General features: G+C 43.8%; 3 protein-coding genes across 4 annotated transcripts; all 3 read right to left on the minus strand.

The window, feature by feature from the left end:
- Nucleotides 1–1,745: 1,745 nt before the first annotated feature.
- LOC308513240 (ribosomal protein S6 kinase beta-2-like) lies at nucleotides 1,746–3,351 on the minus strand (the record flags this gene model as incomplete). The annotated part of the gene is given in 2 exon segments (XM_081083146.1): nucleotides 1,746–1,985; nucleotides 1,989–3,351. Coding segments are annotated over 2 exon segments (1,446 nt in total). The 5' UTR covers nucleotides 3,195–3,351.
- A 404-nt stretch (nucleotides 3,352–3,755) lies between these two features.
- LOC308514236 (ribosomal protein S6 kinase beta-2-like) lies at nucleotides 3,756–5,926 on the minus strand (the record flags this gene model as incomplete). Its single annotated transcript, XM_081084314.1, is given in 2 exon segments — nucleotides 3,756–4,717; nucleotides 4,721–5,926. Coding segments are annotated over 2 exon segments (1,392 nt in total). The 3' UTR covers nucleotides 3,756–4,531.
- Nucleotides 5,927–7,702: 1,776 nt separating this feature from the next.
- Nucleotides 7,703–27,673, minus strand: SARAF (store-operated calcium entry associated regulatory factor). 2 transcript variants are annotated; one of them, XM_081083115.1, is made up of 6 exons: nucleotides 27,355–27,673; nucleotides 21,036–21,214; nucleotides 15,403–15,808; nucleotides 13,087–13,216; nucleotides 12,292–12,443; nucleotides 7,703–9,276 (listed from the first exon to the last, which is right to left on the minus strand). In XM_081083115.1, the coding sequence occupies exons 1-6, from the start codon at nucleotides 27,452–27,454 to the stop codon at nucleotides 9,251–9,253; spliced, it is 993 nt and encodes a 330-aa protein (XP_080939241.1). In that variant the 5' UTR covers nucleotides 27,455–27,673; the 3' UTR covers nucleotides 7,703–9,250. The 2 variants fall into 2 exon arrangements, 1 of the variants encoding a protein (XP_080939241.1); XR_013995517.1 differs by having other exon boundaries at nucleotides 8,662–9,276; nucleotides 12,292–12,381; nucleotides 27,355–27,643.
- Between the last annotated feature and the right edge of the window lie 167 nt (nucleotides 27,674–27,840).

The raw sequence follows: 27,840 nt of genomic DNA on the forward strand, positions 1-27,840 counted from the left end.
GCACCCCAGGCAGCCCACGACTCAGGTGAGACGTACAACACACAGCAGCTCTCCGTTTCAAATGTCTCCTTTGGAACCACCACTGGAATAATCACTTAATTGTCCTCAGGACTTTGTGCCACTACCACCAAAGACCTGGAGGGAGAAGTCTCTAATTGACAAAACTTAGTCACATGACCAGACCCTCCCTGCAAGTGATAGCATTATAATAACCTGGTTATTATTTAACAGAAAAGAAGCAAAGGGGAGGCTATATAATATAGGTATGCCATTTATACAGCTTTGTCAAGAAGCTGCAGTTAGTATTTCCCATGTTGGTTCCTTGCAGACTGCTGGGGGAAGGGACTGGACAATAGTCACATGCCCAGAAAGGTCTGGGTGACATGGGAAGATGCTTACATCAGTCATACCTGGGAGAGTCAGTGGCCAGAATAGGCGTGGCCACTGCAAGGGCTTGAAATCTGAGATATTGAACTCCTCAACAAAAAAGCACTCTCTCTTGCTAGCACCTGACTCCTGGCTTGTGGGACTCATTGGCTGTGCCTTTGCCCCCGTAGCCCACAGTCAAATGGACTCCACAGCCATGTGGATCCAACACGCAATAGACTGATGGACTGGAGCTAGCCTGATGCTCTGCCAGAGTTAGCGCCATCATGGAATAGAAACTCTGACACTAGCACTGCTTTTAGCTCTACTGAACTTTCCCCCACCGCTGCCACGCCCCTGCTTATTTTCCAAGAATGGTTTAAAGACAATGAGACTTTGCAAATGGAGGGTTATAATTCCATGCAAATAAAGCTTTCTACCACATCTCAACGTCCCATGGGGGCCTCCAGAAATTCTTATTCCAGCGCTACCCCAAGAACCCCAGTCCCACTAGCAACAAAATTCCACCCACCCAACCCTCCGGCAACACAATGGGCAGGAAGAAATAATATTTGCCCCTTTTCTGTAAGGAGCTCAGAGTAGTAAGAAAGACCTATACTGCCATAGTGGGTTTGCCTCAGTGGATTGAGCATTGGCCTGCGCACTGAAGGGTCCCAAGTTCCATTCTGATCAAGGGCATGTACCTAGGTTGTAGGCACATCCCCAGTAGGGGGCGTGCAGGCAGCACCTGATCAATGTTTATTAACGATGATTCTAACTATCTCACTCCCTTCCGCTCTGTAAAAAATCAATAAAATATATTTTAAAAAACGAAAAGACCTATACTGAAAAGTAGTTACAGTGCAACATACTGAGTACAATAGTCAAAGTGTGTACCATGTGTATGGAAGAGCAATAGATAAATTGAAGCCGGTCTTGCCCTAGCCGGTTTGGCTCAGTGGAGAGAGCATCAGCCTGTGGACTGAAGCATCCCGGGTTCCATCTGGTCAAGGGCACATGCCTGGGTTGCAGGCTTCATCCCCAGTTCCAGTATGGGGCGTGCAGGAGGCAGCGGATCAGTGATTCTCATCATTGATGTTTCTTTTTTAAAAAAATATTTTTATTTTCTTTTATTTATTTATTATTTTTATTTATTTATTTGTTTTTGCCATGATCTGATCCTTTATTCTTCAAGCACACGGATCAGCGGTGGGAGGCCCTCCCCCGCAGCCAGCCCCCGCTCATGATTCAGGGGCATGGCCACTCCCAACAGAGACAGGCTCTCACACACACTCACTCCTGGACCCCAATGTCCCCTGGGGTGCTTCTTGGCCTGCAGGAAGGAGCCTCGGCAGCTGGCTTCATCCCTGCCCATCCTCCTAGTGCCCAGGGTGCCCATGGCCCCTCTGGGACTTCCTTTTCCCTGAGGGGGGTCGGATGGGGAGGGGGACAGTGCTCCAGGGTGGCGGTGGCGGTGCTGGCAGGAGAGGAGGTAGAGGGGGCTCCATGGGCTCTGGTGGGCCGGGACTGGGCTGGAACCCCTCAGAGGGTGAGAACTTCAGGGAGCGGAATGCGGTCCGGGGGCTGCTGTTGAGGCGCCTGGGGGAGCACAGCTCGGGCTAGAAGGAGAAGCCCTCCTTGATGCCGTCCAGGACGGAGGGCGCCACGTACGTGAAGCCCAGGAAGGCCTGGTTGGCGCTCTCACTGAGGGCCGAGTCATCCGGACTGTCCACTGGTGCCTGCCGCGTGAAGCGGGTGTCAAACTGGCTCACGTCCTCCTCTGAGTGCAGACAGGGCCTGAAAGGGGGGTCCATGCGGCAGGCCAGGAGATCATCCCAATGAATGTGCTGGAAAAAGGGGTGCCTCTGTACATCGGCAGCGTCCCCTGGGCCACCCCCGATCCGTTGACTGGGATTCCGCTTCAGAAACTTTTGGACGAGGTCCCGGGCATCCGGGGTGAGGTAAAGGGGCAGCCTCAGCTTCCCTGTGATGATCTTGTCCATGGTTTTCTTCCGATTCTCTGCAGTGAAGGGTGGCGATCCAGTGAGCATCTCGTACATCAGGACGCCCAGGCTCCACCAGTCCACCGCCCGGTTGTGGCCGCAGCGCGCCACAATCTCCGGGGCCATGTACTCAGTGGTGCCACAGAAGGTGTGGGTGACAGCACCCTCGTGAATGGACTCCTTGCAGAGCCCGAAGTCCGTCAGTTTGATGTGGCCCTGGCTGTTGAGCATGATGTTCTCGGGTTTGAGGTCCCGGTAGATGATGCCTTGGGAGTGGAGGTGGCCCAGGGCCAGTGTGATCTCTGCCAGGTAGAAACAGGCCGTGTCTTCCCGCAAGATGCGCTCTCGCTGCAAGTGTGTGAAGAGCTCGCCGCCACTGAGGCACTCGAGGACGAGGCAGAGCTTGCCCCTGGTCTGGAAGGCATAGGCCAGCTCCACAACGAAGGGGTGCCTCACCGACCCCAGAATGCGTCGCTCAGCCCGGGTGTGCGCCACGTCCTTGGCGCTGCGCACAATCTGGTCCTTCCTCAGGACCTTCATGGCATATATTTTGCCCAAGTTGGTGCCCTGCACCTTTCGCACCTGGAACACCTTGCCATAGCCCCCCTTGCCCAGCACACGCAGCAGCTCAAAGCAGTGCGGCCCAAGGCGCTCGGGGCCGGGGTTCACACTGCTCTCGGTCAGCTCCACCTCCTCACAGTGCCCCACGGGCTCCAGGGCAGCCGTCCTCAAGCCGACGAGGGGACACGCGTCCGCAGGGCTGAACTCTGGCAAGCCCTCGCTGCCTTCCTCCGTCTCCAGGTCCCGGTCCAATGCGGCCGCCATGCGGCGCCGGCCCCGCCGGACCCGGGGTGCGGACCAGCGGCCTAGTGACTGACACCGGCCCGGCCTCAGTGGTATCTCTCCGCGACGTCGATGGCGGCCAAGCACACCCTGGTATCTGGGGCCTGCTCCTTTGAGTGAGTCCCTGAAGCGCGTCTCCAAGAAGAGTCTCCCAAGCCAGTCTCCTACCAATGAAATGCTTAGTAACGTGAGCCTGGCCTATTTATACCACTAGGAGGGGGCATCTCTTTAAGACCTCACTCACCATAGGTTCCTCCCTGGAGGTGGGGCATGTGGGCCAGGGTGGGGATAGGAGGAAGTTCAGAAATCTGGTTGGTGGGATCTCCTCTTATTCCTGCAGGCCAGGAGGGATTAACTTTGGTTAAATGCATAATCTGATTAGCTCCTTGGTAATCATCCCATTGGATTTCTCCACACCTTTTAATCCCATTTTTGCTGAGGAAGAAACTGAAATTAAAAGTAAAATCTTGCCCTGGCTGATTTGTCTCAGTGGATAGAGCACCAGCCTGTGGACTAAAAGGTCCCGGGTTCGATTCAGGTCAAGGTCACATACCAGGGTTGTGGGCTTAATACACAGTGGGGGTGTGCAGAAGGCAGCTGATCAATGTTTCTCTCTAATGGATGATTCTAACTATCCCTCTCCCTTCCTCTCTGTAAAAAAATCAATAAAATATATTTTAAAAAACGAAAAGACCTATACTGAAAAGTAATTACAGTGCAACATACTGAGTACAATAGTAAAAGTGTGTACCATGTGTATGGAAGAGCAATAGATAAATTGAAGCCGGTCTTGCCCTAGCCCGTTTGGCTCAGTGGAGAGAGCATCAATCAGCCTGTGGACTGAAGCGTCCCGGGTTCCATCTGGTCAAGGGCACATGCCTGGGTTGCAGGCTTCATCCCCAGTTCCAGTATGGGGTGTGCAGGAGGCAGCGGATCAGTGATTCTCATCATTGATGTTTCTTCTTTTTTTAATTTTATTTATTTTTTATTATTTTATTTTATTTTATTTTATTTTATTTTATTTTATTTTATTTTATTTTATTTTATTTTATTTTATTTTTGGTTCTGCCATGATCTGATCCTTTATTCTGCAAGCACACAGATCAACAGTGGGAGGCCCTCCCCGCTCATGATTCAGGGGCATGGCCACTCCCAACAGAGACAGGCTCTCACACACACTCACTCCTGGACCCCAATGTCCCCTGGGGTGCTTCTTGGCCTGCAGGCAGGAACCTCGGCAGCAGGCTTCATCCCTGCCCATCCTCCTAGTGCCCAGGGTGCCCATAGCCCCTCTGGGACTTCCTATTCCCTGAGGGGGGTCAGATGGGGAGGGGGACAGTACTCCAGGGTGGTGGTGGCGGTGCTGGCAGGAGAGGAGGTAGAGGGGGCTCCATGGGCTCTGGAGGGCCGGGACTGGGCCGGAACCCCTCAAAGGGTGAGAACTTCAGGGGGCGGATGGGGGTCCGGGGGCTGCTGTTGAGGCGCCTGGGGGAGCACAGCTCAGGCTAGAAGGAGAAGCCCTCCTTGATGCCGTCCAGGACGGAGGGCGCCACGTACGTGAAGCCCAGGAAGGCCTGGTTGGCGCTCTCACTGAGGGCCGAGTCATCCGGACTGTCCACTGGTGCCTGCCGCGTGAAGCGGGTGTCAAACTGGCTCACGTCCTCCTCTGAGTGCAGACAGGGCCTGAAAGGGGGGTCCACGCGGCGGGCCAGGAGATCATCCCAATGAATGTGCCGGAAAAAGGGGTGCCTCTGTACATCGGCAGCGTCCCCTGGGCCACCCCCGATCCGTTGGCTGGGATTCCGCTTCAGAAACTTTTGGACGAGGTCCCGGGCATCCGGGGTGAGGTAAAGGGGCAGCCTCAGCTTCCCTGTGATGATCTTGTCCATGGTTTTCTTCCGATTCTCTGCAGTGAAGGGTGGCGATCCAGTGAGCATCTCGTACATCAGGACGCCCAGGCTCCACCAGTCCACCGCCCGGTTGTGGCCGCAGCGCGCCACAATCTCCGGGGCCATGTACTCAGTGGTGCCACAGAAGGTGTGGGTGACAGCACCCTCGTGAATGGACTCCTTGCAGAGCCCGAAGTCCGTCAGTTTGATGTGGCCCTGGCTGTTGAGCATGATGTTCTCGGGTTTGAGGTCCCGGTAGATGATGCCTTGGGAGTGGAGGTGGCCCAGGGCCAGTGTGATCTCTGCCAGGTAGAAACAGGCCGCGTCTTCCCGCAAGATGCGCTCTCGCTGCAAGTGTGTGAAGAGCTCGCCGCCACTGAGGCACTCGAGGACGAGGTAGAGCTTGCCCCTGGTCTGGAAGGCATAGGCCAGCTCCACAACGAAGGGGTGCCTCACCGACCCCAGAATGCGTCGCTCAGCCCGGGTGTGCGCCACGTCCTTGGCGCTGCGCACAATCTGGTCCTTCCTCAGGACCTTCATGGCATATATTTTGCCCAAGTTGGTGCCCTGCACCTTTCGCACCTGGAACACCTTGCCATAGCCCCCCTTGCCCAGCACACGCAGCAGCTCAAAGCAGTGCGGCCCAAGGCGCTCGGGGCCGGGGTTCACACTGCTCTCGGTCAGCTCCACCTCCTCACAGTGCCCCACGGGCTCCAGGGCAGCCGTCCTCAAGCCGACGAGGGGACACGCGTCCGCAGGGCTGAACTCTGGCAAGCCCTCGCTGCCTTCCTCCGTCTCCAGGTCCCGGTCCAATGCGGCCGCCATGCGGCGCCGGCCCCGCAGGACCCTGGGTGCGGACCAGCGGCTCAGTGACTGACACCGGCCCGGCCTCAGTGGTATCTCTCCGCGACGATGGCGGCCAAGCACACCCTGGTATCTGGAGCCTGCTCCTTTGAGTGAGTCCCTGAAGCGCGTCTCCAAGAAGAGTCTCCCAAGCCAGTCTCCTACCAATGAAATGCTTAGTAACGTGAGCCTGGCCTATTTATACCACTAGGAGGGGGCATCTCTTTAAGACCTCACTCACCATAGGTTCCTCCCTGGAGGTGGGACATGTGGGCCAGGGTGGGGATAGGAGGAAGTTCAGAAATCTGGTTGGTGGGATCTCCTCTTATTCCTGCAGGCCAGGAGGGATTAACTTTGGTTAAATGCATAATCTGATTAGCTCCTTGGTAATCATCCCATTGGATTTCTCCACACCCTTTAATCCCATTTTTGCTGAGGAAGAAACTGAAATTAAAAGTAAAATCTTGCCCTGGCTGATTTGTCTCAGTGGATACAGCACCAGCCTGTGGACTAAAAGGTCCCGGGTTCCATCCCGGTCAAGGTCACATATCAGGGTCGTGGGCTTAATTACTCAGTGGGGGTTTGCAGAAGACAGCCGATCAATGATTCTCATCATTGATGTTTCTCTCTCTCTCTCCCTCTTCATCTCTGAAATCAATAAAAATATATTTTAAAAAATAATAGCACAAGTACTGTCTCTGCTTCCTTTCCAACTTGGGCCTGGCATAATGGCTCTAGCAAATAACAGTAGAGAGAAGTAGGGCCTTTGTGCCATCCACGAGGTAGTGACCAGAGAACACACCATCAACATACATAAGCACATCTATGGAGTCGGTTTCAAGAAGCTTGCTGCTCTGTCACTCAAAGAGATCCAGAAACTTGCCCTGAAAGAGATGGGAACTCCAGATGTATGAATTTGAGAGGGTTAACTTGAAACAAAGGTAGGTGGAATCTCATCATTGATGTTTCTATCTCTCTCTTCCTCTCCCTTTATCTCTGAACTCAATACACTGTATATGTTTTTTTAAAAACTTAAGCCAGTCTTGGAGGACAGGGGCCAGAATGGTAGAGATCAAGGAGCTGCAGAGGGAAGCATACCCAGAACTAGAGTAACGTAACTGGCTAAAAAATAAAAAATCTCACCCTAACATCCAAAAAGATCTGCTGAATCCTCGCAAACTGTAAAGCTTATCTTAGCTCCATTTCACTTCCCTACTTCCTCCTTTTCATGCCCTCCCAGGCACACGGAGCTCCCAACTGAAGGATTTCCCTGTGCCATCAACTCCTAATGGGACCCAGTCAAACTATCTTAGATTTTGAAGGGAATACCTCAGAATCTTTTCCATAAACAACAAGGAAATGTAAACATATGGGGGTTGGGAGGGAGGAGAGGATCTTAAGCCCTACACACTCAGCTTCTTTCCTTCTCTTCCTTCCAGGCCGACTCTGAAAGAGCCTCAAAGGACACTCTAGGATTCCTGAGAGGAGTCCAAGCCACCAATTTAGTTAACTCTATATTCACTCATTATTTCCCTTGATCCCAGTGATTTACAATAACGTATTCAAAAATAGAAATCTGAGCAGAGTGTTTTGAGAACAGCAAATTTAACGCACAGATCACTATGATCAGCCCAATCTACAGCACTTCTAAATTAACAAAACTTTTCACTTTGCTCTCCAAGTAAAACCTATTCAATGCAAGATTATCAATTCCTGTAGCAAAAAAAGTAAGCAATAAGCAAATAGGGAAAAAAAAGCAATAAACTGGATTTTCTTTTATTACACTACTACAAAAAAAAAAAAGCAGGATAAGGATTTATTGCAACCTGAGGAAAAATTGTTTCCTCTGTAACATAGATAAAAATTTCTACCAAGTTTTACTGATGAAAAAAGGATAGCTCTATTCACAGTACCCTCCCACCTACTCCCTAAATCACATTTTAAAATCTAAATAAAGGTTTGTTTCTAAATGGTTCCTAAAAAGTAAAAGTGAAACTTTAAGGTTACAGCTTAACTAAGACAGACTGTGCAACCTTTGAAAGCTAGGAGATATAATTTTTTCTTTTTTTTAAAGCAATTTTTAGCACAGGCTTCCTTCCACACAATTTCCCAATTATTTGTTTGAGAACATTCATCAAATGGCTGGTAACTAAGGCTAGATTTCCCTGGGAAATTACTGTTTAGGGGGCTAGAACTTCTGCATGAACCATTTTTGGGGGAAAAGGTAAAAAGGTAACATCAGTTTGTGTCCAAAGCAGGTAAAAAGAGTAAGAATAAAACCCCTTGTTTTTATTTTTGTCACTTTAATGTAAGACTGAAACTGCTACAGTAATATTTGAGGTTCCACACAGAATTGCATGCTCTGGCTATTAAAGACCTTGGTTAAAGCATTTGAACTTTACTTCTTGAGAAATGAATAAGGAGATTTCAAGAATCTTTATCAGCACACAATCATTCACAACAAACTTCTAGATACTTATTTGTTTCCTACCTTTTCCTAACAAAGGTAATTCTCAACAAAAGCCCACCACCATGGAAGGATTCAAAGCTCCTGAGCTCAAAGTGATCAACTCCCACAAGTAACTACAATAGTTCAAATCCCACAAGTTAGGATAGTAGTTCAAAGCTTGGTTTAAATGTTTGAAAAAGAGCAAACACCAAATACTGAATACCAAATATATTATTGTTTCTATGAGGTTATGAACCATGAACAAAAAACAGATTGAAATTTTAATTACTCAAGTGTCTACTGGTATAAAGCAGTGGTCGGCAAACTCTTATTAGTCAACAGAGCCAAATATCAACAGTACTTCTTCAAAACAGACTCGCCCAGGCCGAAAACCAACTTCTGCGCATGGGCCACGAAGTTTCAATCGCACTGTACATGCGCCCACACATGGTATTTTGTGGAAGAGCCACACTCAAGGGGCCAAAGAGCCGCATGTGGCTCGTGAGCCGCAGTTTGCCGATCACGGGTATAAAGCCTTCATTCTTAATGCTTCTCATGGCATCACAGTCTTTAGAAATTAAACAATACATTTTTAGCATTCTACAGTAATCATCACTTTCAAAAACTATAATAAACATCTGCATGTTACACTAACACAATTTTCTACATAAGTATTTTGTCACATTATCAACTTTAGTTTCACTAAATGATAAAATACAAAAAGCTACACAAGACAAAACACCACAGAATGTTTTAATATTCCCTTTCCCAGTTATTGGCTGGTAGCACTTTTTAGGAGAAAGTGATGAAAAATCAGAAATTTTGCGTCCAGTGTTTGACTTCAACTTTTTACTTTCTTATCGTCTTTTGGTACCGCCGTATCCTAAATAAAAAGAGTAAAATTTATATTATTTTTTTAATGCACTAGAATTGCTTATAAAATTACAATATAATACATTTTATTGTTAGCAAGTGAATAAAAGAGACATGCGAGAAGGAGAGAATGTGAGCCCTGATGGAACAGGGCTATGCACGACAAAGTGCAGCTCCTCCCCGAAACAGCCCTCCTCATCATCCATTCATCATCATGTCTACTCAAGTTGCTTGCAGCAAATAACTTTTAGTCCAGTAAACCAAAGATGTAGTCTACCTTAGGGCCAATGTGGTTCAGGCAATACTCAAAGTCTAAGCCGAAAAGCAGGAAAGTCAATAGAGCCCAAGCTATGTTCTACCACCTCTCATAACTCCAGGGGTAAATAGAAATAATGTGGGGAGAGTTTCAGACTTTCCAATGGCCATACATGCACACATGCTAAAGGATTACAAAATGACAGTGTTCCCACCTGAAAAGTCTCTTGATTTTTTTCAGGTTTCCTTTAAGTTATTTGGTAATGTTTTACGATTTTCTTCATATAAATCCCATACATTTTAGTTGACATTTATGGTTTTTATAATTTTTGTTTCCACTGAGAATGAGTTTTCTTTTGTCATGTCCTATGTAGTTACATTTTTATATATCCTCCCAATTATAAAATACTAGTGGCCCGGTGCACGAAATTCGTGCATGGGGGAGGGGGTGTTCCTCAGCCCGGCCTGCACCCTCTCCAATCTGGGACCCCCTCGAAGGATGTCCTACTGCCAGTTTACAGGGATCGGGCCTAAACCGGCAGTTGGACATCCCTCTTGCAATCCGGGACTGCTGGCTCCTAACCGCTCACCTGCCTGCCTGCCGGTCTGATTGCCCCAATCACTCTGCCTGCCGGCCTGCTCACCCCCAACTGTCCCCCACCCCACTGTCCTGATCACCTCCAACTGACCCCCACTGATGGCCTTCTTGCCCCTAACTGGCCCCCCTGCTGGTCTGCTTACCCCCAACGGCTTCGCCCCCCATCAGCCTGATCACCCACTACTGCCTTCCCCTCTTGGCCTCTAACCACCTCTACCTCAGCCCCGCCACCATGGCTTTGTCCAGAAGAACGTCCAGAAGGTCTCCTGGAAGGTCTCCCAGTCTAATTATCATATTATCCTTTTATTAGTATAGATAGAGGCCTGGGGCACAGGTGGAGGCGGGCTGGTTTGCCCTGAAGGGTGTCCCGGATCAGGGTGGGGGTTCCCTTGGGGTGTGGGGCAGCCTGGGCAAGGGGCTGAGGGCTGTTTTCAAGCTGGCCACACTCTCTTCAGAGTAGGGGTCCCCACTAGGGTGCCTGGCCAGCCTGGGTGAGGGGCTGATGGCTGTTTGCCGACAGACCACACCCCCTTCAGGGTGGGGGGTCCCCAATGGGGTGACTGGCCTACCTGGGTGAGGGGCTGATAACTGTTTGCAGGCTGGCCATGGCCCCGGTCAACCCAGGCTCCCAGACCCTCCTTGAGCGGAGGCCCCAGCAGATAGAAGCAGGTATCTGGTATTTATTTATCTTCTATAATTGAAACTTTGTAGCCTTGAGCGGAGCACACAGCCAGCCAGGGCAGGCGGGAAGCTTGGCTTCCTCCATCACCAGGAGCAACCCAAGCCTCCTGTTCGCTCCAGCTCCGTGGCCGCCGCCATCTTGATTGGGTTTATTTGCATACTCACTCCTGATTGGCTGGTGGGCGTGGCTTGCGAGTGTAGCAGAGGTACAGTCAATTTGCATGTTTCTCTTTTATTAGCTAAGGTTAGCATCCAACACCACAGGTTAGTTTTGCTTGTTTTTAAACATGTATATTTATAAATATGAATGTTGTAATCCTATCGTATATATTCTTTTGTGCCTAGTTTCTTTCTATTTGGCAAACCTATCCACATTATTGGATACAACTATGTATTCATTCTCACTGTTGCACAGTAGTCCATAGTATCAATAACTCAATTTATTCGCCCATTTTATTGCTGATAGGTAATCCAGGAAGAGGTTATTATGAATAGGGATGCTATGAACATTCCTGTACTTATCTTTTGGTATACAAGCATATGCATTTCTGTTTCTATATATCTGAGAATGAAACTGCTGAGTCTTGGGTTCAATTAGGTAATGCCAAACAGTTTTTCAAAGTGATTGTATTAATTTATATTCACAGCAGCATTAGGAGAATTCCACTGTTACATTTCAAAACCTATTTAAATATATTCTACCAATTTCAAGAATTAATCATTGTACTATAACTTCCCCCTGCTGAAGAAGACACTCAATACACAGCATCCCATTATTGCCTCATTACTTACCACCTCCCATTCTCTGCTAATTAGCCGGATGTTTAACTCCAAATAGTTGTTTTTAAGAATCTTTGCATTTTGCAAAATGTCCTCTTAGTAACTATAACATTATAATCAAAATCTTGACAATTACTTAAACTACGGTTCAATTTTTATTGAGTTTTACTGAACTTTAAAAGTTCTAATTTCTACCTAGAAAATTACCTTTTAGAACTTAAACCAGCGGTTCTCAACCTGTGGGTCGTGACCCCTTTGGCGGTCGAACGACCCTTTCACAGAGGTCGCCTAAGACCATCCTGTATATCAGATATTTACATTACGATTCATAACAGTAGCAACATTACAGTTATGAAGTCGCAAGAAAAATAATTTTATGGTTGGGTCACAACATGAGAAACTGTATTTAAAAGCCCAGAAGGTTGAGAACCACTGACTTAAAGGATCCCTAGATATCACAGAATTAAGCAAATATGGACACCAATGTCCAGGAAAGTTTCAGTTAAATCCTTGGTTAGTGGCAGCAATTTAAATCAAATCCTTGTTTGATTTTTAAAGAATGTTTAGAAGTGCAAGAAAAGGATGAATTTGAATTATATTTTAATCTCAGTTAATTGTGCTATTAATATTTCTGGTGTGCATACCAAATAAAACCATGATTGCTAAATATATAGTTAATCATCTTCTGAACTCCCATATTTTTGCTCTTACCTGATGCTGTTCTGGTTTTTGTCTGTGAACTTGAACATGCTGAATAGTTACCGGAGTCTCCACAATTCGGGGAGTAAGCACGGCTATTTCCTGTGCCGAAATATGAGGGATAAGATGGGCGGTACCATGAGTCTGAAAAGGGTGTTGTTGCCCTATAAAGACATAAAAGTGTATCAAGTATTTTTCTTGTGCCTTTAATTTTTAAATACCTTCCTATCCCTACACTATCAGATAAAAATCTTTATTGTGTTTTTTCTTCAATATTCTGGTATATTAGGATTAACATGAATTAAATACTGTTTCATATTTCTGATATTGTTATGGTCATTGCCATGGGGGAAGAAAATGAAAGGGAGAAACAGCTTTCTTTCTGAATTCAAACTTGAATAAAATCTAAACTTAAACTACCAATAATATTGAAGACATTCCAAAATCTGACCCTAAGTTTCTTCCAGCCTTACTTCTATCATTCTCCTACCAAACCAGAATTCTATTCCCCAAATATTGTTCTTTCCTGCCTATTTTCTCAGATGTCAAGTAAAGTCTTTTTCCTATCTCATGTTATCTAATAAGAATGACATAGGAAGAAGAAATACAATGAAAGAAAATAACACACACAATATTGATCACGGCACATAGAGTATACCTTTCCCCATAGCCAAAGAACCTGATTTAATAAGGGTAATTCATCATAATTTATTTTCCCTATCAAATCCAGTCAAACTATAAGCAAAATAAAGAACTCTCTAAAGAAATTTTGAATTAAAGACCAAGTGAGATAAATGCAAAGCCTACCTATTGCTGCCAAACAAATATCCTAATATTCCTCCAGTTCCCAAGCCAGTCCAGAAACCTGGTCCCGAATTTGCATTTCCTTGTTGTCCTGTGAAAGCACTGCCAAAACCGTAAGTTGCACCAGGCGTTCCTAGAAATAAAAATTATTTATTAAGTATCCTCATTTAAACAAAACATAGCCTATAGAACCAAAGATAATGGGATATTTCAGTTATTTCATCTGTTCTATTTTTTATTGTTGACTGTTACAGATGTCCCCATGCCCCACTCCACTCAGCCTTCGCCCTCTCCCCCCAGGCCTTCGCCACATCGTCTGTAGTACTATTTTTTACTAGTACTCAGGCCTCAACTTATAAACAAGTTAAATTCAAAAAGTGTTTTAGTAAAATGTGGGTTTATAACTAATGATTTCTTTTAGGATGAGGGGTCTTCCTATAAGGTCACATTTGCCCTGCTTAAGATGAGCTATTAGAAAATGACTCCCACTTATCAGAGTTACTTCCCTTCTGCATCATGAACATTTCTAAAAGCTCCAGGAGACAGCTATGCTTGAGTGTCTAATGGAGGAACCCAAGTGGAGACAGCCAGATATTTGTATCAGTTGGGAAGTCAGGTCTTAAAGGAACCAAAAGGTATCTTCTGCTCAGAGGAACTTTTTTTAAACTGATGTGTAATATACATGAAGTATGCAAATCAAACGTGTGAAACTTAATAAATTTATACGTATGTACCTGTGTGTGTAACCACTACTCACATCAATAAAACATTTTTACCATGCAGAAAGCTTCCTCCTCATGACCATTCCCAATAGACACCCACCCACATCAGAGATAAGCCTTTCTCTGACTTCTTTCACCAAACTTTAGTTTTAGCCATACTTGCACTCTTTATAAATGGAATCATATGGTAGGTACTCTTTTGGTCTCGTAAATCACATCTATGAGAGTCAAACCTATTACTGTATATATATCAGGTTTTGGGCTTTTAAAAATTAATGTGTGGTATTCCATTGAAAGAAAGCACAATTTGTCTCATTCTAATGTTTATGGACATCTCATTTCCAGTGTTCGGCTACTGTGCATAAAACTGCTATGAACATTCTTGTGCATGATATTTTGTGTATGTATACATGCATTTCTCTTAGTATGTATCAAGGAATGGAACTACTGGGTCATAGACTAGGTGTAAATTTAGGAGATATTGAGTTTTCCAATGTGTTTTACCATTCTAACTCCTACCAACAAGTTCTAGCTGACTACCCTCAGTTGACTACTTAGCATATAATGTTAGCCATTATAGTGGTTAATAATGAATTCACTATGCTTTTAATCTGCATTCTCTAGATTAATAATGCTAAACACCTTTTCATACTTTTATTGGCTATCTGGATATCCGGATAGCCCCTTTATTATAAAATATCTGTTCAAATCCTGTCCATTGTTAAAAGTGAATTGTCTATCTTTTCTTAGATCTGTAGAAGTTCTTTATATATTCTAGATATGCACCTTTTGTTGGATATGTGTCTTATAAATATTTTCTCCAAGTATGTAGCTTGCACTCTTATTTTAAATAGTCTAATTTATCCATCTTTTCTTTCATGGATGGTATTTTTTGTGTTCTAAGATATTTTTGCCTATCCCAAGATCATGACAAATATTTTCCTACAAAAAAATAATATATATATGTATATTTTTTTTTCCTACATTTTTATCTAGAAACTTAATTGTCTTATCTTTTATATTGAGATCTATAATACCTGAATAAATTTTTACGTATGGTGTGGGACAAAAGTTCAAGATAAATGTTTAAAGCCCTAGCCGGTTTGGCTCAGTGGATAGAGCATCAGCCTGTGGACCGAAGGGTCCCAGGTTCTATTCCCGTCAAGGGTGCGTCTCTAGCAGGCTCCTCTCTAGCCCAGGTCCTGGTTAGGGCACGTGCAGGAGGCAACCAATCAATGTGTTTCTCTCACATTGATATTTCTGTCTTTCCACCTCTCTTCCACTCTCTCTGAAAATCAATGGAAAAACACCCTCGGGTGAGGATTAAAAAAAAAAAGGTAAATGCTTATTACCAAATCTGATCAAGTTTTTCTGATTAAGACGATTTATAATTTAATCATGCATCCTTAAAATAATAATCACAAATATCCTTATAGAGAAACAGAACAAAAAAGATAAAAGAAGTTGAAAGTAAAAAATAAAATGAAAAGACAAATCTGCTTGGTTTCCCTGTGGCAACCATTTTCTATTTCAGAAACTGCACAGGATTCATACCTCACACGAACCCTACTTAGTGCCATTGCCTCAGCAAACATACCTGTGAACCCTGGCTTAAAGCCCGGGGGAGGGGGTCCTGCTGAGTTGGTGAATCCCTGAAAACCGGAAGAATACGGAGGAGACTCAGAATACGGTGGAGGAGAATCTTGACCACCACCAAGGAACAACTTATAAACTCCAAAGGCAATAGCAAGTAGCACCACGATGGTAATCAGTCCACTGATGCCACTGGAATTACTTTTATAATAATCAGAGAACGGGTTAAAGCCATTGTTTTTGCCAGACTCTCTCAATTTCTTCAGGCCAAGTTCCGTGTAATCTAAGTCATACTCCAAGCCACAGGAGCCTCTTAGTACATACTGGTCTTCAGAGGATTCATAGCCTTCACAGCTCACCACAGTTTTTCCAAATTTGTATGCAACATCTAGATCAGTCTTACATTCCCACTGTGAAGAAAAGCAGAAATAAGTTATTAGAACCAAAAGGTTTTTTTTCACTTAATATATTATCATTTGGGTTATCTAACTGCCATAAAACTGCAAACTGAAGCAAAAAATGATAAAGTTCAAGACAATAAATATTTCTGCGTTGGGAGGAGGGTAAGCTAGAGGCCTTGAAGATATTGGTGATGTTAATATTCTATCTCTTAAGTTCGGTGTTGGGTACCTAAGTGTTCATTTTATTATTATTCCTTCATCTTTACATATAGATGTAAGGACTTATTTTGTACATATTAAGTATTCCCTAATTTACAAATTTTAAGCAAATTTTCTAAATTTGAACTTTTTACCACTATTGTTCAAGATGCTTTTAAAATAGGTTTTAAATGATGAGGCTCAAAAATCAGCATCATATATGAAGCTATGGTAGTTACATACAGTATTAGAGATAGTATATAACCTTCTGAGAAAACTTTTGACACAAATTTTTTTAAAACCATTCACTAATGTTCCAGGGTCCCATCGTGTAAGTAATTCTCTTACGTTTTTTAAAACAATACCTCAAAAAACGCAAAAAGAATCCACATTAGTCTCAAAATTTTCCACCTTAAAAAATAGCCCAAGTTTAATTTAAATTCTATAACTTTATTTTGAGCTAAATAAGTAACATGCCTCTTTTTAACAACATTTAAAGAGACACAAGCTAAAATAGATCTGATTGGTTCTATTGCCTATATGTAAGTTTTTCCGCAAGAGAAAGACAAATGATCTCTCAAACTTCAGGTACACTCTTTAATTTTTTTTATAATAGCTTTATTGAGATACTAGAGGCCCAGTGAACGGATTCATGCACATTGAAAGGAAATTAATTAGAAGGTGGCCGGCAGGACTGGGTGAGAGATGGTCCGGAAACTCCCTGGAGCCAACCTCCCTCGGTCCCTTCTCCCCAGCCAGCTGCACCTGGGGCGGCGCCAGGGCTCAAAGGGCATCTGCAGAGTGAGCAGGGTCCTTCCGGCAGGTGGGGTCCCTCAGCCTGGCCTGCGGGGATCGGGCTCCCTCCTCTCCGGTTCCAGGGTGCATCACCCAAGAACCGCTGCTGCCAAATCACCGCAGCTCTGCAGCTCCTGCATTGAGTGTCTGCCCCCTGGTGATCAGTGCATGTCATACCTACCAGCCAGTAGGATGGTAGGATGGTCGCTCAGCCTTTTACATATATAGAGAATTCATATACCATATATCATCCATTCCAATGGTTTTTTAGTGTATTCACCGAGTTGAATATACTAAAGCCATCACCACAATCAATTTTAGAATGTTTTCATTACCACAAAAAGAAATCTCATATCTATTAGCAGTCACTCCCTACTGCCCCCGCTAATCTCCCAGACCTAGGCAATCACCAATCTGTCTCTGTGGATTTCCCTATTCTGGTCATTTCATGTAAATGGAACCATACAACAGGTGGTTTTCAGTGACTGACTTCTTTCACTTAGCATAATGTTTTTCAAGGTTCATGTTGCAGCAAGTATCAGTATTTCATTCCTTTCTATGGCTAAATCATATTCCATTGTATGGATATACCCTATTATGTTTATTCATTCATCAATAATGGACATTTGAGTTGTTTCTATTTTTTGGCTATTATGAATGATGCTGCTAAAAATATTTATATACAAGCTTTTGTGTGGACATGTTTTCAATTCTCTTGGGTATATTCTTAAGAGTGGAACGATTGGGGCATATGGTAACTATACGTTTAGCCTTTTGAGGAACTGCCACACAATTCTCCAAATAGGCTGCACGATTTTACATTCCTAACAGAAATGTATGAGAGTTTCTCCACATCTTCACCGACATTTATTATTATCTATTTTTTATATGATAGCCTGTCTATTGGGTATTAACTATTGTGTGTTTTTTAAAAATATATTTTATTGATTTTTTACAGAGAGAAAAGGAGATAGGGAGTTAGAAACATCAATGAGAGAGAAACACTGATCAGTTGCCTCCTGCACACCTCCCACCAGGGATGTACCCGCAACCAAGGTACATGCCCTTGACCGGAATCAAACCTGGGACCCTTCAGTCCACAGGCTGACGCTCTATCCACTGAGCCAAACCAATCAGGGCTTATTGTGGTTTTGACTTGTTTTTCCCTGATAGCTAATGCTGCTGAACATTTTTTCATGAGCTTGATGCTCATTTGCATATCTTCTTTGAAGAAATATCTTTTTTCCAGTGATCCCATTGCTAGGAATATATGCTAAAAAACCCAAAATACCAATCAGAAAGAATATAGACACGCCTATGTTCATAGCAGCCCTATTTACAGTAGCTAAGATCTGAAAACAGCCCAAGTGCCCTTCAGTAGATAAAAAAGATATGGTACATTTATACCATGGAATACTATGCAGCTGTAAAAAAAGAAGGATCGCTTACTCTTTGCGATATCATGGGAGGACCTGGAGAGTATTATGCTAAGCGAAATAAGTCAGTCAGAGAAAGACTAGTGTCACATGGTCTCACTCATATGTGGAGTCTAAACAAAATAAACTGATGAACAAAATAGATTCAGAGACATAGAAGCATGGAACAGACTGTGGAATCACAGAAGGCAGGGGTGGGTTGGTAGGTGGGTGGGAAGAGATTAAGTAAAGAACTTACATGCATACTAGAGGCCCGGTGCACAAAAATTTATGCACTTGGGAGGCCAGGGGTCCCTCAGCCGGGCCTGTGCCCTCTCGCAGTCTGGGACCCCTTGGGGGAAGTCCACCTGCAGGCTTAGGCCCGCTCCCCAGGAAATCAAGCCTAAGCTGACAGTCAGACTTCCCTCTGGCAGCCCAGGAGTCCTCGGGGGATGTCCAACTAACAGCTCAGAACCGCCCCCTGTGCACCTAAGCCATTAGCTGGACATCCTTAGCATCACGGAGGTGGGAGAGGCTCTCGCCACCGCTGCTGCACTGGCCTGCCATGAGCCAGCTTCTGGCTGAGTGGCAGCTCCTGCACTGAGCATCTGCCCCCTGGTGGTCAGTGCGCATCATAGTGACCAGTCATACTGAGTCAATTTGCATATTACCTTTTATTATCTAGGATTATTATATAGGACATGCATAATCCATGGACAAAGACAGTATCGTGGTGAAGGCCTGGGGCAGAGGGTGGGCTAGAAAGGGTCAATGGGGGGGAAAAAGGGGACTTTCAAGAATAAAAATAAAAGTTTTTTTTAATGTCTAGTCCAGCCGCGGGCAAACTACGGCCCGCGGGCCGGATCCGGCCCGTTTGAAATGAATAAAACTAAAAAAAAAATAGACCATACCCTTTTATGTAATGATGTTTACTTTGAATTTATATTAGTTCACACGAACACTCCATCCATGCTTTTGTTCCGGCCCTCCGGTCCAGTTTAAGAATCCATTGTGGCCCTCGAGTCAAAAAGTTTGCCCACCCCTGGTCTAGTCAGATGTTTTGCCCACTTTTAAATTTGGTTGTCTTCTTATTGAGTTGTAATAATTCTTTCTATATTCTAGATATAAGTCCCCTATGAGATATATTTGCAAAAGCTTTCTCCCATTGTGTAGGTTGTCATTTCACTTTCTTAATGGTCTCCTTTGAAGACCAAAAGTTTTTAATTTGAATAATACAATTTTTCTATTTTGTTGTCTTTATTGTTGCTTCATTATTTTTTAAATAATTTTATTTGAAGGAAGATTTATAAGCTTGCTAATTTAGGTAAATAAAACAAGCAAAATCTCTATTGGTATTTTATGTTAATTGTTCTTAATAGTGTATATTAAAAATAGCTCTAATTATATTTACTTTTTTGGAACTGAAAAAGGCTCTCTCCTGCTGCTATACTTATGTTAATGTAAGATATCCCCTACACTGCACTTCTTTGCTCATGCTATTCCCTTCTCTGTCTCTTTAGCTCTAAAAAATCTTACCCTTCCTTCCTAATGCAGCACATACCTTCTTTAAGTCTTCCCCAATCCCTTCAATATTATAAGTGACATGACTTTATAACACTTGGTTGGCATCTACATGTAATTTGAGTGCTTGTCTTATCTCTTCTACTAGGAAGAGAGTCTCTTGAGGCTTATGACACCATCTTATTTATAAGATGGAGAAGTCATTCATTAAACATAATTTCTTCTAATCAATTTCATATATGTTTAATGAATGACTTCTCCATTAGTATCTTTTTTTCTAATAGACTGTAAATGCAAAATGAAAGTGGGACTCTGCTTTAACCTGACAATTCTGTGATTAAGTTAGCAATAATAGGAAAAAATGTGAAATAAGTATTACCTAGTAAATATGAACTCCCTCTGAACTGCACAGACCACTGGGTTTTTTTTTGGGTTTTTGTTCTTGTGGGTTTCCCCCCCCCCCAATATATTTTCATTGATTTCAGAAAGGAAAGGAGAGGGAGAAAGAGACAGAAACATCAATGATGAGAGAATCACTGATCAGCCACCTCCCTCATGCCCCACATTGGGGATCAAGCCCGCTACCAAGGCAACATGCCCTGACTGGGAATTGAACTGTGACCCTCTGGTTCACAGACCATGCATAATTATCATGCTGATGGAAGTGGCAATTGTCAACACAAGTTTCTTGCAAATAACCAACTATCTTAAATTCTTTTGAAAGCAGGCAGAATACAAAGTAGAAATATATTAGTATTGATTTAAACTGAATTCATTCAATAAATTTCTAAAGAATAAATTTTGGAACTTCAAAAAGATGGTCCAACCTAAGTACAAAATGCCAGTCCCAAAGACAACAAATGAAGCCCATGGAAATGCTTTTGTGCAGGAGCAGCCACCCTCAGTTCTAAAACAACTTTAGAATCAAGTGTATGAAGCACAAAAGGGACACATATACCCCATTTACAACCTACAATTCCTTATCATCTTAACTTTACTTAAGGGCAGGTTGGTATTCCTGGGGAAATGACATAAAAATGACACCCAGGAGAAATCCTCTACTCCCCCCAAGTATGTGAAAAGCTTTGAAAATTACTAACGTCTTGAATATTTCCAGGCTTTAAAATCAGTTCATTTCTTTTGGAGCATGTTTCTTCCAGAGAATAAATGACTGATTTATGTCTATATATTTTAGGTTAAACTGAGATTTTCTATATATGCTTCACCAAAATACTGAATAATGTCCCGATAAACACTTTATTAAATAAAAATCCCATTTAGACGGACATCAATGTAATGAATATTACCTGTACATCGTAACCATCCCAGCCTTTGTTCTGGCACTGTATAACTTTTGGAGTATAAGTATCACATCCAGCTGTGCCTCCAACACATCTCAGCTGTGGAATCGGATTCAGCCTACGGGAGGTGGTATAGCGATCATAGTGGAGGGTAAGTGCTTGTATATCCCGCAACAATATTCTGTCTGAAATCGTAAGAACACAGATAACCATATAGTAAATACCTTGCCAAACTTAGACAGTTAATCAAATAAAACTCTTGTCACATTAAATACTCTGAAAAGTAAGGGTCTTTCTCGCCGTTTGAGGATGACTAAGAAAGAGAAGAGGAAACACTCTCCCAAAGCCATACCAACAGCGTTCAGGTGGTCACACCTTTAAGGCTCCCCTTCATCAATTCAGGGTGGATAACCCCTAAACTGCTTATATGCTGAAATATACTATGGTACAACAACATCAACGAATAATTAAAATAGCAAAAAATATACATCAATGTTCCTGAAGCACAATTAAAGACTTAAATGCTAACAGGTGAATGACTTAATAAAATTTTGCCTTATTCATACCATGGAAATATTCTACAGTAGTTAAAATGAGTGAACTGGAACTCATGAATCAGACTAGAAATAGTAACAACATTTATGCAAAATGCAATTTGCAGAATGTTTAGTATGACAGAATTACATAAAACTTGAAAACAAGCAAAACAGTACTACATACTATTAATGTTTACATAATAATGTATATAATGTATATATTATGACAGTATGGGAACACAAACAAGAATAATTAAACTCCAGAGGAGAAACCAAGATGGCAGCATAGGTTAACGCAGGAGTTTGCTGCCTCAAACAACCACTTCAAAAATACAACTAAAAGACGGAACGGACATCATCCAGAACCACAGGAAGGCTGGCTGAATGGAAGTTCTACAACTAGGAGGAAAAAGAAAAGCATACCGAGACTCAGAGGAGGCGCAGTGCTGAAGTAAAATACTAAGGTGCGGAGTGCATGCAGAGTGGGCTGGTGGCTGAGGGCACGGTTGTCTGTTTCAATCGGGAGGGAATCTCAGACTCTGAGCTCCAGATCCAGGCGAGTCTCTAGGGACCCAGACTCAAACGGGAGAAGCGGGACTGTCTGGCTTCGGTTGGAACTAGAAGGCAGCTTTCTCTCCGAGGTTTGCAGCGGTTGCTGGGACTCTGAGAGGCAGAGCCCCTGGGGACGGGACTGAGAGCAGCCATAACTGCTCGCTGCGCCTGCCCTGTAGATCCCCTGGGACACGCCCCGCCCAAGCCCTGCACAGAGGCATTTGCCAGATAGCCTCAGGCAAAGGCTAGATTAGCACCTATGTAGAGGACAGAAGTTCTCCCACTGCAGACACAGCTGATTCTCACAGCCAGTTGGCCTGGAGGTCAAATACCCCCCAGTATTACCTACAACAGTCAAGGCTTAACTACAACAAGACTGCACACAAAGACCACTAGGGGGTGCACCAAGAAAGCATAAAAAATGTGGAGACAAAGAAACAGGACATGGGGGGTAAGAGATCAACTAAAGGACTTGTATGCATGCATATAAGCATAACCAATGGACATAAGACACTGGGGGATAGGGGAGGCTGGGGGACTGTCTAGGGCGGGGGGATAAAATGGACACATATGTAATACCCTTTGTAATACTTTAAGCAATAAAAAAAAAAGAAAGAAAGCAAAAAAAAAAAAAAAAAAGAAACAGGACAGAAATGTCAGAATTGGAGGATAGAGAGCTCAAAACCACACTTTTAAGGTCTTTCAATAATTCTCTAGAAACTGCCGATAAACATAATGAGATCTACAAGATGAGACCCTTGATGTTGTGATAAAGAACCAACTAGAGAGTTGAATGTCAACCTATGAACCAGGAGATCACAGTTCGATTCCTGGTCAGGGTACATGCCCAGGTTGCAGGCTCAACCCCCAGTAGGGGGCGTGCAGGAGGCAGCCTATCAGTGATTCTCTCTCATCACTGATGTTTCTATCTCCCTCTCTCCCTTTCTGAAATCAATACTCTTTTTTTTTTTTTTTTTTAAGAAAAGAGCCCGCCATAGCTGGTTTGGCTCAGTGGATAGAGTGATGGCCTGTGGACTGAAGGGTTCCCAGTTTGATTCTGGTCAAGGGCACATGCCCAGATTGTGGGCCTGATCCCCAGTAGGGGGCATGCAGGAGGTAGCCAATCAATGATTCTCTCTCATCATTGATGTTTCTCCCTCTCCCTTCCTCGCTGAAGTCAATAAAAATGCAAATAAATTAAAAAAATAAAATAAAAAAAAGAACCAACTAGAAATTAAGCATACACTGACTGAAATAAAGAATATTATACAGACACCCAACAGCAGACCACAGGAGCCCAAGAATCAGGTCAAAGATTTGAAATGTGAAGAAGCAAAAAACACCCAACCGGGAAAGCAAAATGAAAAAAGAATCCAAAAATACTAAGATAGTGTAAGGAGCCTCTGGGACAGCTTCAAGCGTACCAACATCCAAATTATTGGGGTGCCAGAAGATGAGAGAGAGCAAGATACTGAAAACCTATTTGAAGAAATAATGACAGAAAACTTCCCCGACCTGGTTAAAGAAATAGACTTACAGGTCCAGGAAGTGCAGAGAACCCCAAACAAAAGGAATCCAGAGAGGACCACACCAAGACACATCATAATTAAAATGCCAAGAGCAAAAGACAAAGAGAGAATCTTAAAAGCAGCAAGAGAAAGAAACTCAGTTACCTACAAGGGAATACCCATACGACTGTCAGCTGATTTCTCAACAGAAACTTTGCAGGCCAGAAGGGAGTGGCAAGAAATATTCAAAGTGATGAATACCAAGAACCTACAACCAAGATGACTTTATCCAGCAAAGCTATCATTCAGAATTGAAGGTCAGATAAAGAGCTTCACAGATAAGGAAAAGCTAAAGGAGTTCATCACCACCAAACCAGTATTATACGAAATGCTGAAAGGTATCCTTTAAGAAGAGGAAGAGGAAGAAAAAGGTAAAGATACAAATTATGAACAACAAATATGCATCTATCAACAAGTGAATCTAAGAATCAAGTGAATAAATAATCTGATGTACAGAATGAACTGGTGATTATAATAGAATCAGGGACATAGAAAGGGAATGGACTGACCATTCTTGGGGGGGAAAGGGATGTGGGGGATGCGGGAAGAGACTGGACAAAAATCATGCACCTATGGATGAGGACAGTGGGTGGGGAGTGAGGGCGGAGGGTGGGGTGGAACTGGGAGGAGGGGCGTTATGGGGGGGAAAAAGAGGAACAAATGTAATAATCTGAACAATAAATATTTAATTTAAAAAAAAGAATTAAACTCCAAATTCAGATGAGTATGTCTGAGGAGAGACGGAGAGAAGAGGCTTTAACTAGCTCTCTATCCCTAATGTTTTATTACTTTGGGGGTGGGAGATTTGCTGCCAAAATGATAAAATGTGAAGATTCAATAAAAATGGGTGGTGGGTATATATGGGTGTTCATTGTGTACATGTTTAAATATTTAAAATATTTCACAACTTTAAAAGTCAAAACATTTAAACTGTTTTACGAATTAAAAATCACATTGACAAAGAAGTTTAACCCCTAGAGTGCCAGGGAGCGTGATCGCGCACTCCTCCTGTCTTTCGCCAAAAGTGCCAGGAGCGCTATCGCAATTTTTTTTTCTACTAGTATTTTATAATACAATCAGGAAACAATATATGTCAAAAATGAAAACAAATGTAGTAAACGTTTCCTTAAGTTTTTGAATATGTGACTTCATTTACTTGCGATTCATAATTTTTTTCCTAAACTGCTGTAAAATCAGCAAAAATGCCTTGGCAATTTTAGCATAGTTCCTAGGATAGTGGTTGGCACTCAAAGGGTTAAGAATAAAAAATCAAGGCGAGGTAATTATGTCTGGCATTCATGTACATAAATGAATTTTAAAGTGTTATTGGAAAACAGTCTTCCTACTTATCACCCTTGGATTATGATGGAAGATGACTGTGGACTGGTTCATTCAAAATCCATTTCACCCTCAAACTGACAGCCTCCTTGCAAAGCTAAGAGGATTCCAAAAACTCTTGCAGCTGTAGTTCCCAAAACAGAAACTCCAGGCAGGTGTGGCAAGCAGACTGTGCTGTGTGGGTCCTTCAGCGAGCAAGCAGTCGCGGGGGCTCTGGGTTTCCTGACAGCTCTCCAGTACCCCACAATTAACTCCGTGGATGTCAAGAGGCTTCATGTGAGCAACCCACTTTTCACTGCTGTATGTGGCAGGCATCACTCTCCACCATTTTGTTAGCACCTAATTTCCTATATTCAACATGTCAAATTATCAGAATTTTCTACCACCCAAATTCCACTAAAACTATAATAAATTGATTGTTTTGATGATGTGAACGAACGACGGCATGTAAAACAGAAAAGGAGATGGCAAAGGAATTTGGAAAGGCGCAAGCCTACAGGAGGTATAATGGTAGGTGAGCAGACAGACATAAAAACCAAATGCCAGACCAGGAAGGCAGAAAACTGAGAACCAATCTGACATAAATAATAGAAGCCCTAAAAATAAAAATAAAAATAATAATAAAACAGGAATTGGCAGGTCAAAGCTTCCTGAAAAGAAGCTACATCCCAGAACCTCTCCCCCAACTCTGTGCTGCTGCCACTGCCCCTTCTCCACCCAGGAAAATGTCTGGAGAGGGTAAAACCCTAGGGCTCTGTACTAGGGGATATCTGGCACAATAGAGGGCATAGGTACCAAAACGTAAAAGGGATGCCAGTAACTGCATGACTCTGAAAGCTGAAAGCATGAACCTCTTTCCCCACCTGGTCCACAAAACACTAGCAACCATTCCCTGGCCCTCTGAGTGAGTGACTGAAAGTCTATTCCCTTTGTAACCTAACCAAAAAAGAAATATTTAAATATACTAACATCAGGAGTTCCCAAACGAAGAACTACCCAAGCATCCCTATGGTCACCAGGTCACCCCACAGTAAAGTTCAAAGTTCAAAAGCAGTAATCATACACTAATAGCTTCCAAACAGCTCTTTGGTTCGCACCCTTGATTTAGAGCAGACAGCCAAGAATTACTAAAAATTATGAGGAAAGCCCCTAACGTGGAATAAAACCACCACAAAAACACTTTGGAGGAAAGGGAGACTATACTGAGAGAAGAAAACTTTTTAAAAATTTTTTAAAGCTATGATATCCTCAAAGTTACTATAAAAGAACACTCAGAGAACAAAACAAGAGCTCTTGGAAATTCAAATCAGGGCAGCTGAGATGAAAAACTCAATAGAACTATTACAAGTTAAAGAAAATTTCCTAGAAATTTCCTAGCAAAAAGATTGAAAGTAGGAGGGGCGTAGAAAGTCTGCTGCTTAAGTTAAAAAACACAGGCATTTCCTATCACCAAATCACAAATGCAATATTGGTACACTTCCCACCAAGCCTTAACATCTTTACTCCATAGAGCAAAAATGGAATTTTAAACGTTTAAACGTCATTCTTTAATTCCAATTTAACAGCACACATCATTTATTAAGTGGAAATCTGTATGTATGTGATATATACACACGTACATATATTAATGACAAGTAATATTACTGATCCCACAAAAATTCGTTAGAGAAGTCTAATAACATAGTAATATAAAAGAACCTTTCCCTAAAAATCACATCATGTTCCATCACACACACACAAATTATAAGATGAAAATACTTCTTCAATTCCAGAATATGGTGAAAAACAGAAGAGCTAGCGTCACGCAATGTGCTTCACTGTAATGGTCACAATAAGAAGCATGAGTTAAGCTCAAATATATGGTCTGCTAATGTACCTACAGGCTTGCTGCCCTGTCCCTTAAGTGTGACTCCGACGCTGACGGTGTCAAGGAAACTGCCAGCCCTAGCAACAGGCAGCCATGACAACAGTCAGCGACATCAGGTAGTCATGACAACAAAGCCAGAAGCGCAGGTGAGCCTCGAGCTTTCCCCGCCAGACACCCGGATGTGGGCCGTTGCCGAGAAGTGACGCTGGACAATTTCTAGAAGTCCAGGGAAGGAAGGAAGGGGACGTTAAGAATACAGAGTCGTTCCGTCCCACCAACTCCCCAACGGTCCCCGCTCTCCCGGCGGAGGTCTGGGAAGAGAAAAGGCACCGATGAATAGTGAAGGGGATGAAAATGAGGAATCAGGGCAGAAAAGCTCAAGGGAACGAAAATGGTCGCCCGCGGGGCCTCCCAGAGCAGGCTCAAGGCGGCAGGCAGCAAGGGGCGATGAAGACAGTACTCACTAGGGTCGTTCCAGCCCAGGGCAGGGCCTGCGACCAGAAGCAAAAGGAGGCCGAGAAGAGGGCAGCGTCTGTCCGCTCCGGGCCCACCGGCCGCGGCCATGGCGCTGGGCGAAGGTGGTGCGCGGCTACCAGGCACTCGCGGACCCGAACCGGGGCTGTGGAGATCCGCGCGCAGATGCTCAGTGACGCCGGGAACTCCAGCCGCGGAGAAGGGAAGGTGTCTGTCCACAGAGCCTCAGCCGCCAGGAAGTTTCCGCGCCTGCGTCACGTCACTGCCGCTACTGCGCGCGTGGGAGCCTGGGTGAGCGCTGCTGGCCCCGCCCCTTAGTGCGACAGGGGCAGGGCCCCATCGTTGGGGGCGGAGCCAAACGGATGATGCAACTCTGTGGGCGGGGCCAAGGAGATCTCGTAGGTGCGATGGTCCGAGTGAAACCTTCGCAACGCAAAAATCGATGTGTGCAGTCGAGTTATGTATTTCCAAAATCT

Source organism: Myotis nattereri (genome assembly GCF_964212035.1).
Source record: "Myotis nattereri genome assembly, chromosome: 2".
Classification (NCBI taxonomy): domain Eukaryota; kingdom Metazoa; phylum Chordata; class Mammalia; order Chiroptera; family Vespertilionidae; genus Myotis; species Myotis nattereri.